At 43.9% G+C, this 13715-nt stretch overlaps 1 protein-coding gene across 2 annotated transcripts in view; it reads right to left on the bottom strand.

Moving 5' to 3' along the window:
• The window catches only part of FARP2 (FERM, ARH/RhoGEF and pleckstrin domain protein 2), a 1631776-nt gene that overhangs the window by 881403 nt on the left and 736658 nt on the right, over window positions 1-13715 (bottom strand). For both annotated transcript variants that reach the window (XR_015300958.1, XM_086944011.1), the window contains exon 9: window positions 1115-1210. Coding sequence is in view for 1 of the 2 variants with exons in the window: in XM_086944011.1 (XP_086800137.1) it covers window positions 1115-1210 (96 nt within the window). In the remaining variant the exon portion in view is untranslated. The remainder of the gene's footprint in view (window positions 1-1114; window positions 1211-13715) is intronic.

The following is a 13715-nucleotide window of genomic DNA, read 5'->3' on the forward strand; positions in this document are numbered from 1 at the left end:
ATCATGTATGCTCATCTTGAAGCATGTTATTATTATTATTATTATTTAATTTTATAGAGCGCGTAGTCACCCGTAAGTATCCCAGCGCTAAAATCAGTACAACTAGGAGTCAGCAAGGGAAGGGGAGAGACAGTTTAAGGGAAGAGGTGGGTTTTCAATTGCTTCCTGAACCGTAGGTAGTTGGATTTGGTTCTCAGGTAGTGCAGTAAGGCGTTCCAGAGACGTGCGGTGTGAACCGAGAAACGTCTTCCTCCTGTTCGGGCCTTCTTAATTCTGGGGGTGACAATGAGGTGTTCCTGGTCGGAGCGGAGGGATCTAGGGGCTTTGTATGGTTTGATAAATCTTTTTAGGCTTGGGGGACCATTGTTTTGGAGCAATCTGTGTGCTAGGCAGAGGGCCTTGAACATCACACGTTCTCTAACCGGAAGCCAATGGAGACACTTCAGCGCTGGTTTGGCTGAGGCTCTGGCCGGGGTGTTAGTAAGGATCCGGGCAGCTGCATTTTGGACCCTTTGTAGTTTATTCAGGGTTGCCTCTGGGTCCCCTAAGTAGATGGAATTACTAAAGTCGAGCCTAGAAAGAATCAGTCCTTGGATCAGCAGTTTTTGAGAGTTGTGGGGGAGTAGGGGCAGGATCTTTCGAATTGACCTGAGCAGTCCAAAACACGTACCGGCTACCTTTTTTGCCTGTGTTGCAAAAGATAATTCCTTATTGAGCCAGACACCCAGGCTTTTTACCTCTGGTTTCGGATCTGGGATCGGGCCTAAACAGGGTGGCCAGATGTTATGAAGTGAAGTGGGTCCCTTCTGGCCAAGGAGGAGAGTGTCAGTCTTTGAGCCGTTGAGTTTCAGAGACGATCTATTCATCCATCCTGGTTGTTGTTTCGGATGAGAAAGGGACACCACTAACTGAGTGTCGTCGGCATAGCTGACGATGCTCACTCCGAACGGGATAACAACCTCCTCCAATGGGGACATGTAGATGTTAAATGATCTAAGCATGTTTGCGTATCTTTTTCAATACACGCAGTGAGGGTGTTTTTCGCTCATGGCTTCTCTTTTTATTCGCTGTCTCAGGTTCAGAAAATGCATTGCTTGTCCCTATAAACACTCACATGGACTTCAGGATGCAGCTTGATGAGAAATCGTCTCCTCTTGAAGCTCAACTTTCTGATCTTGGACCAGTTAAAGGTGTTGATTTTTGTGTTACCCTAAGAAGACAAAAGAAGCAAGAGTTAAGAACGGGGCTTGCAACTGAATTAATAGGGGCTAAAAGAACAGCCCCACTGAGACGCCTGAATGGATAAACTTTACACGTAAAATATTGACAACGCAATTTCTCATTCATGGGAGCACCTAACCATTCTAGTTCCATGGTCTCTCTTCACTTATTCTAAATAATTGGATTCTTCTCCCTCATCCAGGTTTTTGGCAGTTTGTTATGGTGTCTTGCCATTGAGAATATATCATATCTAGACGTTACAAAACATACCCAATCACTTATTTTATTGTATAAGTCTTTTTAATATTCCATTGGAATTCATTGAAAAAATGGTCAAGCCATACACAGCTATAGCTAAATGTGAATAGTAATAACAGAAAAAGGCATAACTGTATAGCAAACTTTACACTTTGGAGAGTACTAAAAAAAGAACCATCAACAGTAGGTTCTTAATATTTACGACAACTTTTTAAAGTACTACATGACAAGTTGAAAGTACTCAGGCTTTATCGCAGTAACAATTCCTTATTAGTTCCCTATTCATAGTTCAGACTACAGATACTTTCTATGGTCTTTTATCAGAACGTTAGCAATGCGTGTTTGATGCAGATTTAAACGTCTTTAGATCATGTTGAACAATCGGCAAACAGAAGGTGAAGGAACAAACCTACAAAAATGGTGTTCAAAAGATCTTGGCTGGAGGCAGCATGTCTTAGCTTGGCCAGATGTCAGTTACCCACTGCCCCAGCACCGTCTGTCTAGAGGTAGAGTCTGACTACACTATCCATTCCAGACAGACGCGACTGCACTTCTGTACAGGAATCCAACTGTGTGGCGGCCATTATGCGAAAGTCTGAGAGTACTGAATGTGGAAGTCCACACTTTTAAATAAAGCACAAGAGAAGTCTGTTGAGCAGAAGATGTGCTCATCTACTGGATGAGTGTGTGGCTCTTTTGTGAAGGTACACGGATAAGGACACACTGTTCAGAAAAATGATCCCTGATGACAGACAGAAAGGTGTGAGAGAGTTTGTTTCTAGAAGTTCCAAGACTGTGAATTACAGATCAGTGACTATGTGCCATTACTAAAACAGGCACAAATGCACAGAGAACAACATATTTTCACTTTTTATTTTTTTAAATTTTTTTATTTCAGTAATTTTTTATTGAAAAAAGATATTTACATGGAGCATAACATATACATGGGAGGAAGAAGAGAAAAAGAAAGGAAGGAAAGGATTAGTCTGCATCGTTTGCGATCCGTACCCGTTTTTAAAAAAGCACTTTAAGATGCACTTACTTTTATTTCTTAATCTTGGGAACGAGTGCTGACATGCTACTCAGAGCTACGAGTGCTATTACACAACGTTCCACTGTGCTAGTTCAAAGCTAGTTATCTGTCTCTGTGTTAATTCTTTAGCTCAGAGCTGATGGAAGATTGTTCACTTTTTTTAAATGTCCCTATTAACTGACTATATGAGCTGGTGCAATAGGCTTTCTTCAACTTCATCTCATTAATGCTGCTCGTCCAGATCAAACTTTTGGAGCACTTGGGCCTTAGAAAGCAAGCCCTTATTATTGGGCGTGTTGCGTTGGAGGTACCTGTGCACGAATCTTCCACTGAAGCTGCCAGGGGCTTTGTACGTGTGTGTGCAGATCCAGCTGTAGGACCTGGAGCTTTTGGGAGGAACCACATTATTCCTATTCCAATGGCCAAGTGATTCCTGAAGCTCCCACACTACTCCTATTTTTTAAAAATACATTTTACTAAGCATTTCTTGTATAGCCTCATACATTTCAGTTCCTACAATATATTGGTACAAGGCTGCCACGATTCCATGGCTTACAGGCTATTTGTACCATTCGTCAGACATATAACCAGCATATATGGCATAAGTATATCAGTGTGTCATTAAGCTGCTACATCTCTTAATCTTTGAATTTTAGATGTACCACTTACTTCACTATTATTATCCAGAGTTGCGAGCCATTTCAAACTGAATCATATCTTCTAAGCTTGCAAACAACAAAACAACCCAACACCCATCCCTGCCTCCATCCCTCCCTCCCCCTAGGCGTGCCTTAGTGAGAGATGTCTCAGTAGTTCATGTCCTGTTCATGTTTGTTTCGTGGATGTGTTATACAAATGCCCAATGCTTCTTGTGCTGGGGTAGTAAAAGTGATCCCATTTAGTCTCCTTCTCTTCCATCCCCTCCTTGCCCTTCTTCATCAGTGTCATTGGGTTGGTTCTTCAGTAGAGCTACACTACTCCTTCTGTAACTCTATTTTATTTGGTCTGCTGTCATTCATCCACTGTCTATGCCTTAAAGCGTTTGGTTTAGTTCAAAAAATGGATACTAATATGTTTTGATTACCAGAGCGCACCAATAACCAATATGGGTATCCAGACACTATCAGACTAAGATGAGATGAAGAGCTATTACAAAGCAAGAGAAACAACGAAAAGCTACATCAAAGGGGCTTCCCAAAAAAAGGAAGGGATGAGGGCTGCCACACTCGCTTTTGCCTGCAATTTTTGCCTGGGTATGCTTGAGAAGGCAGAGTACAAGACATTTCCATGGTCTAGGTTGGACGGCACAATAGAATAAATGACTATATTGGAGGCGCATAAGAGCAGGTGGAGCTTCCCACAGCGTGGGAGCCCGTTATTCACGGCATATTCCTGCCAATCCTGCCATGCTGACATGCCGGTGTGGACTTCAAGCCCCAGGAGGCGCTTTGTCAGACCACCGCGCCCAGAGGCGCATAAAAGCGGCTGGGGCTTCCCGCAGTGCTGGACGCGCGCAGGCGTGCCCGCGCCACGCCTGGGCCAAGCCCGGGCCCATCTGCGCGCATCAGCAACCAGAGGAGGCTGGGCTGGGCCACCCCTCTGTGGGCAGTTTTTGGTGATCAGGACTCTGATGCTTAACACAAATAAGAGCCTAAGGTCAGTGACTTAATATCTTTCTGCCCCGCTCTGCTGTTTAAGTACCTCGAGGCAGCTTGTGTCCTTTGGCAATTGTGAACATCTTGGTTATACCACTCTTTCAAACATCTTAATCAGAGTTTATTGAGGGATTTGACTGTGACAACAAGCTAACAAGAATGCCCTGTTTATACTTACATGCCACATGCCACATGCCATTTGCAAATATGGGAAAAAACAATGTCAACCCCCGCAAACTGTAATTACAACGCCCTTTTAACCAACTTCTATCAACAGGATGGTCCAGAGAGCAATAGGTGTGGTGGCCACAGAAATTGAACTGACTGAAAGGCGCCTGTCACTAACTCCAGATATAGCTACACCCCTCTTTAGCAATGATGTCCAAAGTTCACCATTAACTTTGGCCCCGGACTAGTCAACACCTCACCCAAGGACATGTGCAACGAGCTGTTAAGTTCCCAGTGCCGATTTACATCCGGAGGGTACACATGCTAGAACAGGGAAACCTAAACCAGCTGTAACTGTGGGATCCAAACGTATGAAGCGTCTAGTAGAACATGTGGTGGATTGAGACTCCAGTGAGACCGGGACAGACCGGGGGGAGGAGGGGGGGAGAGGGGGGGGGGGGGCAAATCGCCTGGGTTAAGTTGCACTTCAGAGAGGGTTGCTGATCCAAAAGGGGGACCAGCCAATGTTTTATGAGAGTGGACGGAGAGGAGCCATGAGTAGGCCCAAAAGAAGGTTCACTTTAGCTCACCATCACCTGACCTATTGTCCCAGGACTCGCTGGTTACTAATTGCCAACAAGGGGTAGTATAAAATCCCCTACCCATTTTAGTAGGTCACTCTGATACTAGCAATGGACCAAGGTTGGAGGGGCTGGATGAGATTAGCCAACCTCATCAGGGTCAGCTGCTTAGACCAGCCAATTGTAAGGGCCCAAAAAGGTTGCAATTTCTTTTCTGGAATAGAGCAAGTCTCTCTTCTTAATTAGATAACCCAGAATGGGCACTCTTTATTTAACAAAATGAAGATCAGCATGTTCCAGCAAACATGGGCGTGGCTGGATACACATAGGTTGGGCTATGCTTCGTTTAGCATGATAGCTACCCATGGGGGTAGGGGAAGGCCTTCCGGGGGTTTGTGTATTTGGGTTGCAGCCCATTTAGGTTGTGATGTGAAGCAGATAGAGACCTCTTCTCACGGCATCCTCTGCATCTACTTGACATTTTCTACAAAGGTAAAAATTGCCCTGATTAATGTTCACTCACGGCCGGTAGGGCATGGACATGAGTCAACGACTTTTGCTCAATTGTCCGCTTTCCTCCCCTCAATCCCTGAAAAAGTTTGGGTAATCATGGGTGGGGATTTCAATTGCCCGTTTGAACCATTGAATGGACGTACTACTGGCAACCCTATTGCTGAGGATTTATATTGGGCTATCCTAGAGTCCAACATTCCTCTAACACAGGCATGGACTCCACTGGTGTTACAGATGCACACTCTTAGCTTGAACCTCTCAATAAGAGCGTTCATGGTCGCACAACTCCCCCCCCCCCCGGGGAATTCCACCTTTAACAGACTAGGGCATGGCTCTAACCTAGATTACATTCTGGTAGACACAAAATCCTGGTATAGGGTATTAGACTTTAAAATCATGCCCCGTCATGGTAGTGACCATAATGCGCTCATTTTAGAGGTAATCTTGCTATGTGCTAAGCATGTTACTGATTTTTACCACCATTTGACTCTAGATTAATCTTGTCTAATTGTTGGAGGAGAGTTCTCTGGGGGGACTTTTCTAATTCACAAAAAAAGATGGCTTCTCTATATCACCTAGTCATCCCATTTCTTATGGTGGCGAATCAGTTCATTTAATATGAGGGCAGCCCTGTTTCCCTCCCTGAAATCTCCAATAACCACCAAGACTTGGCACAGGGTAGTTGGGAGAGCCAAAAACGGGACACCCTTAGAAGTGCCTTAAATAATCACGATATGAGGTCTTTTTGGAAGGTGGTCAATTCAGGTTCCCAAGATGGCAAATCAGCCATAGAACCTAATATTGGAGAAGATGTATGGAAGACACATTTTGAAGCTCTATACTCAAGGGCGGTGGATGAGGATGGGTCAGAGGTTATTACATCGAATCCCCTTGACCTAACCTCCCTAGACAGTCCTCCTGTTTCACTTAGAGAGATAACTGAGGCACTGAGTAGAATAACCACCTCCAAGGGACCAGGGTTAGATAAAATCTCTGGGGACCTCTTCCGATCATAGCCAACAATCTGAGCCCCTTACTTGTGGTCTTTGTTTAATGCTATCTTGCAGGGCATGGCTATTCCTACCACCTGGACGGGGTGAAATTATACCAATCTTCACAAAAGGTTCACCACTTTTACCTGTGAACTACCGCCTCATTAGCCTTATTAGTGTACTTTTGGGGCGCCTTCAGAGCTGGATGGATGAGCTCAATTTTCTCAGTCCCCTCCAAGCCAGGATTAGAGCTAAGATTTCTACAACTGAGCCAGTGTTTGGGCTACAACTATTATATTGGAAATAAGTGTGTATAGAGGGTGGCAGCCTCTATCTACTATTTGTGGACCTAAAATCGGCCTTCGATCTGGTGCTGAGGTATAAACTTTGGACAATATTGATGGCCATAGGAGTATTAGCGTACCTCTCCCACCAGTTGAAACGTTTACATATGGGCAATTATGCCTAAATTAGGTATGGCAAAAATGGGGAACTTACATCACCGTAACGGTAGAAAGAGGAGTTCGTCACGGCTGTGTCCTAGCTCCAACTCTTTTTTGCCTTTTTATCAATGGCCTTGTTGAGACATTGATAGCTGGCAAGGACATTGATGCCAACAGGATAGAGAACAGAAAAATACCAGCTATGATGTTCGCAGAAGATACTCTCTTGCTCTCAAAATCACCTATGAGAATCCAGAGGGCTCTTGATATTTTTAGTGACTTCTGCAGAAACCGGGGTCTGGAGGTAAATCGCCAGAAAACAAAGTATATAGTATTTAATACAAACAAAAGCACTAAGTCGAACCCCTGGTTAGATGGAAGAGTACTAGAGAGGGTATCTATTTTGGAGTACATTGGGATAACAATTACGGAAAATATGGACTGGGGGGGGCGCAAATTAAAAAACATAAGCCTAAAGTTGGCCCAGACAACGGGGGCCTGATTAAGGTCTATGGGGGCTGTACCCATAAATTTGTTGGACCAGCAGTGGAAATGTATCAAATCCAAGCAAGGGATACTGCCCTGTATGGTGCCGAAAAAGGGGGTCACCACCCTTCTGGCTCGTTAGTGACTTCATAGAACTCCTATTCCAGCCAATTACTGGGTCTTCCCTCCAGCACCCCTCTAACACCTCTCTGCATGGATTTCGGGATCAGAACTATTGCAGACGAAGCCGCTCTAAGACACCTTTTATTTTGGCGATGTCTGTGGAGCACTCCCAAATTAGTTGCATACAGGGATGAGTTCAGAGAAGTCCTGAGCCTACATGAAGTGGACAAATTACCTTGGTTGGCGCACATTAGAAATATCTGTGTGGCCATGGGTAGGGGGGACCTATGGGATCAGATTGAATAATCTTGCATGGTGATACCAAGGAAGGTCTTGATTGAGAGCTCTAGAGAACTAAAACTTGCCTAGTTATAAAGGAGAAAAACCAAAGGGAATGATGGACGGAGCGTTGACAATACAAGCACTCACCCCCAGTCAACTGATATGGGTTTAATCCATCACTGTTCTTTAGCCCACTCTGCCACCCCAGTTCAGACATGGCCATATGCAAATCAGTCTGACCCTGTGCCTCATGGGAACAGTCCAGCCCGAACTGCCAAGCCATGTCTTCCCTGGACCGGAAACAAGCTTCCGAGGACCGGTTTCTGGCATTCCAGCCGTCTTCAGCCCGGCTTGCTTGAATCCAGTGGCAAAGTGAGCAAGGGACTCACGTCTGAGCATACCCTGCCACACTTATGGCGGCCAAAAGCGGTACAAAAGGGGGTGGTGATGGACGGAGCATCTGAATCAATCAAACACTAACACCCAGTAAAAAGATCTGGGTTTAATCCATCACCGTTCTTTAGCCCACTCTGCCACCCCAGTTCAGACATGGCTATATGCAAATCAGTCTGACCCTGTGCCTCATGGGAACAGTCCAGCCCGAACTGCCAAGCCATGTCTTCTCTGGACCGGAAAAAAGCTTCAGAGGACCGGATTTTGGCATTCCAGCCGTCTTCAGCCCAGCTTGCTTGAATCCAGTGGCAAAGTGAGCAAGGGACTCACGTCTGAGCATACCCTGCCACACTTATGGCGGCCAAAAGCGGTACAAAAGGGGGTGGTGATGGACCGAGCATCTGAATCAATCCAACACTCACACCCAGTCAAAAGATCTGGGTTTAATCCATCACCGTTCTTTAGCCCACTCTGCCACCCCAGTTCAGACATGGCTATAAGCAAATCAGTCTGACCCTGTGCCTCATGGGAACAGTCCAGCCCGAACTGCCAACTGTGGGCTAAAGAACGGTGATGGATTAAACCCAGATCTTTTGACTGGGTGTGAGTGTTTGATTGGTGCAGATGCTCCGTCCATTACCACCCCCTTTTGTACCGCTTTTGGCCGCCATAAGTGTGGCAGGGTATGCTCAGACGTGAGTCCCTTGCTCACTTTGCCACTGGATTCAAGCAAGCCAGGCTGAAGACGGCTGGAATGCCAGAAACCGGTCCTCGGTAGCTTGTTTCCGGTCCAGGGAAGGCATGGCTTGGCAGTTCGGGCTGGACTGTTCCCATGAGGCACAGGGTCAGTCTGATTTGCATATAGCCATGTCTGAACTGGGATGGCAGAGTGGGCTAAAGAACGGTGATGGATTAAACCCAGATCTTTTGACTGGGTGTGAGTGTTTGATTGGTGCAGATGCTCCGTCCATTACCACCCCCTTTTGTAGTTATATAGGAGGGCCACAGCTGGCCGTCTGACCTTAGGATTCTTGGAAATAAAAACCATTATAGTCTAGAAGCTGTCCTAAATGATATGCAGCCGCTCCAGGCCAAGAAACTATATTTGCAATTTAGACATGGGGCGCTTCTGTTGCGCTCCTTTACGAATAATTAGGCGGGTTATACCAACTTGCGTTGCCCTGCCTGCAATCACGCAGAAGAAACGGAAATGTGCGTGTTATTCTTCTGTCAAGGCTACAAGAGGGTAAGGAGTCGATGGCTGCTTCCGATACGCAGGAATTTGGGGTCTAGGCATTGTTGTGAGGTATATAGGATATTGAAGTACGATACCCATCTACCCATTGTGTTCTCTGTATCACGTTTTTTATTCTCTATGTGGGGCACCCTTAGGGCTATTTTAAAGAAGAACCCATAGGCGGGGCAGGTCTACTACTACATTTTATGTAAATAGGGCTCAGTTTTTCTGTATTCCTAACCTCATGAATTCATCTGAAGACTTTTTTAAAGATTCCTTTTAACTTTTATGAGATGCATAAATTGTCCTATGTACACTTTTATACTCTGGTTGCCATTGAATGCTGCTAGATGAGGGCTGCATTAAAAATGATGGTCCAGGGCAATTTTAACAGCCCTTGCACTGTATAGGTCTTGCATACGCACTTTGAAGAGTGAGGATTAGGACCCAAGCAAAATTCAAGATGGGTCCGAAGTAAGCACATGCACTTTATTGAGATAAATAATTATTCCTTTTAACTCTTATGTGTTGTATAAATTGTTCTATGTACATTTTTATATTCTGGTTACCATTGAACGTTGCTAATGAGGGCCTTCATGACCGCAGTAAAAATGCAGGTTCTGGGCAGTTTTATTGACCCTTGCACTGGTTTTGCACATGCACTTTAAAGAGGGAGGACTAGGATCTTAGCTAAATTTAAGATGTTGCTGAAGTAAGCGCATGCACTTTATGAAGATAAATACTCATTGGCTGCCCTCCTACATTCAAGACAGGCATGAGAAATAGTAGAACAACTTAGGATCACTGGAAAGGCCTGTGTATTTAAGCGATTTTGTCGTTATTAATAATGCATATGTATTTATGCTGTCCGAGCATATCACAATCATAGGAATACAACTCGGCAATAGTTTAGTGATGTTTGCTCTCTGCATAACACATCCATTCTATTGTATTATATATTTCGCTCAATGAAATGGTGTTTTACTGTTTGTATATTGCATAAGCTATTTATGGTTCTTGAATCCAAAGGTATTGATTTTCGATTTATTGTGATTGGCGAGAGGATGAGATGATTAAGTCTTCCAACATGTATTCAATTCTCATCTTCAATGTGCTATTTGGGGCTCTATGTAGAACAATTGTTATTCGTTTTTTGCTTATGATTGTACAGTATTGTATTTTTATTGTACTTTTATGGCCGTATAGGCCGAAATAAAGTCTTGCTGATGATGATGATATATTGCCAAGAATAGTAGAACATTTTGAGAGGATTTTCAGCCAAATGAAATAGGTGACTGTAATAAAAAAAAGATACTGACTGCTGACTCAGGAGTGGGCATGAATCCCTGGAATTTTGAGCACCAGAATTCAGATCAAGGACTATAAAAGCCACCAACACTCAGCACTTCAATCTTCCACCACATTACGTTTGAGAGCGATACAACCAATATGCTTGGCAACTGCTTCAAGACTCATCTGAAGTGTGACACAGGATGACCATCCGTGCAGACGAAATAAGTGTCATCAGTGGCAGTGATCACCCTCTTTTCATAGAAATCCTGCCAATTCGGTTTTCAAGAGTTGTTCATATACTTTCTTTTTGAGCAAAGGATAGCACCAGCTACCTACTAGTAACGAATTCTCCAAATCACAAAGTGCCTTCAGATTCAAAGTTTGTTGTGAAAGATAACATCTTAATACCTGGACTGAAACGAATAGCTTATTCGAGCATAATATTAATAGCTGCACTCCTAGCATTAATATCCCAAGAGCCCACATGTGTAAGAAAACCACCATCTAAAGCTTGGTAAGGATTGCCGCCACCAAATAAGGGAATACGTTTCTATGAACAGAGTGGAGTTATCATGTTATTATCAAATTACTGCTTCCACCATCTACTAATGCCAACTTCAGGAGAGGTTCGTAAGTGGGACACAAACAGCATCGAAAAGTAAATAGAAGGCAATAATGTTCTGCAACTATGAGTAAGTCATGGAATGGTGCCCCAAGGAATTATTTCTTCAAAAACAATTTGTTGGAGCCCAAGAAGGCTCCCTACTTAAAACTGTATATGGATGTACTGCCATCATCGCTACACACAGCTTCTTAAAGAGCGGCCCCTTTGTAGGAGTAACAGGTGGAGATCCCAACAAGGTAATAACTTGGAAAGATGCATGCCAGACGACAGTTCCTCCACTCACAGTACAGTTTTATGGGTGAGGGGAGGGGAAAACTGTTAATCTAGATAATGTGGAGGCCTAGAAATTAATGGAACGAAGAGTGGCGATGTCGGCCGAAACTGTGGCATAACCAGCAATGCCACAACAAGGTACAACATAGGCAGGCAGTGTTTTGTCTACACTAGACAAAAGTGCATCAGGAAATCAAAAAGGCACTCATTTGCTATACAGAAAAAACGTAATGACTTTAAGAAGTCTTCCTACCAATACCGGTCACTGATTACTCCTGTTCAGCCTTAACTGCAAGAATTGCTTCCATAACAAAACACGGTACATTGTGCTGTTTATTTAAAATGAGTACAACTGTTTAAGTTACTTAGTTCTGTTAACACTCTTTTCTGGTGGATACTCAAACTAACTGCAGATCCTGCACCTTCGAATCTTCTCAGGTGTCAGACTGGATCCATAAATTCTTGCAAGTGGTGCCATTGGCCTCTGTCGGGCATGTGTTCTGTTTCTGGACACAACGACCTGGAGCATCATACAGGTGCCACTCCAATCAAGGTGGGGGGAGGGAGAAGTAGAGGTTCATACAACTTCCTGTTCATATAGAGCAAAAAGCATAAAGGGGGGATGAACCACTTGTATCTTTTCTTGTCAGGGTCTTTGGAAACCATTGAGACCCTCAACCCATCTGTCACTGCCTAGCGTCATCATCAGGTCTTTATAACTTGAATGTCCAGTTCTCCAAGTTATACTACATCCTCCACCAGAAGGGAGACTGTATGGGTAACAACAGAGGCTTTTGCTTAATATGATCTCTTGTCCAGTTTGAACAATGTTAATATAAACTGGATAGGGATTAGGTTAAAAAGTAGTTTGGTGTTGATATGGGCAATTTATTAGGACAGGAAAGGAGGGTTTGAAGAAGAGCCTGGAGCTCACTCTGTTGTAAACGAATCTAGGACCCTAGTGTAATTTTCCCGATTCATGCCCTTATATAGGTATACTTTATCATATCCTTATATAGGAATAGAAATCACTACCCTATTTGGCCAAAGCCATACAGCCCAAATACGGCATGGCTACTTCCACTAAGTTCCGAGAATTAACAACAATATCTTGGAAAAACCCGCCTTCAGCAGCCAGAGACTTCCCCCTGCTTGACTATTAAGTTCTCCAAGAACACCTGCATTTTTCCAAGAATTTAACCTTTGAGTGACGATATTAGGTCCAAACATGCGTCAAACTCGGCACCTTCAAAGTATAAATATGCCTAGGTTTGCCCAGACAAACACACAGTGGTTTGGAGCAGATCGACTATCTACTTGCCCGACGCCCTGCAGCAGCAAGTGCCGAAGGAAGCCGACCCTCCAGCTGACTCACTGAGAGAGACGCTGTCTTTCCTCTGGCCGAGAAATCCAGCTCCAGTGTTTCCTGCTTACCCTTGCGGGTGTCTGGGAAATCAAGTCCTGAGAGAGAGATACAAGACCTCCTTCATTCTAAAGCCAAGGTACGGCGCTTATTAGACCTCTTAAAGAATTCTTGGAATAGATTCCTGGCAGAGAACTACTAAACTTAGGCTACTCCTCACTTACTTCTTCCCTCGTACTAGACTGAGGTTAGGTACACCGGGGTAGGCGTATTTTAGAAGCACCAGTTGAGTACTTTTAGTCATTATTTATTACTGTATGTATTTTATACATGTTATGCACTTTTATGGCTTAGAAACCATATCATGCTTTTACAGTACTACTTTATAATACTGTTCGTATTATATGCATTGTACTTTATAACCAGTATTACGATTGTAGAAGTTCATTTCCAATGCTTGAGAAAGAAGACTGTTCAATAAATACTTTTTATTGAAAACGCCCGTCTCTCTATTTCTCTGCATCCCTGGTGAAACAAACCATGCACGATTGACTGAGTAAAATAGTTATCTATTGTTTCCGCAACTCTAGAGATTTGATTTCTAATTCTTGGGAAACAAAGTTGTCATGTGTAGGAGTAGGGTCTGCTTTCCTATGGTCACCCCAGATTTTTGCTTTTGCTTCACTGGTTTTCAACATAATGTGGCTGTGGCCCGCTAATCAGACCCACAGCCTGCTGCTCTCTCTCTAAATTCACATCCATGTACTTTAGGTACA

The sequence above is a fragment of the Lissotriton vulgaris genome, chromosome 11 (genome assembly GCF_964263255.1).
Source record: "Lissotriton vulgaris chromosome 11, aLisVul1.2, whole genome shotgun sequence".
NCBI lineage: Eukaryota > Metazoa > Chordata > Amphibia > Caudata > Salamandridae > Lissotriton > Lissotriton vulgaris.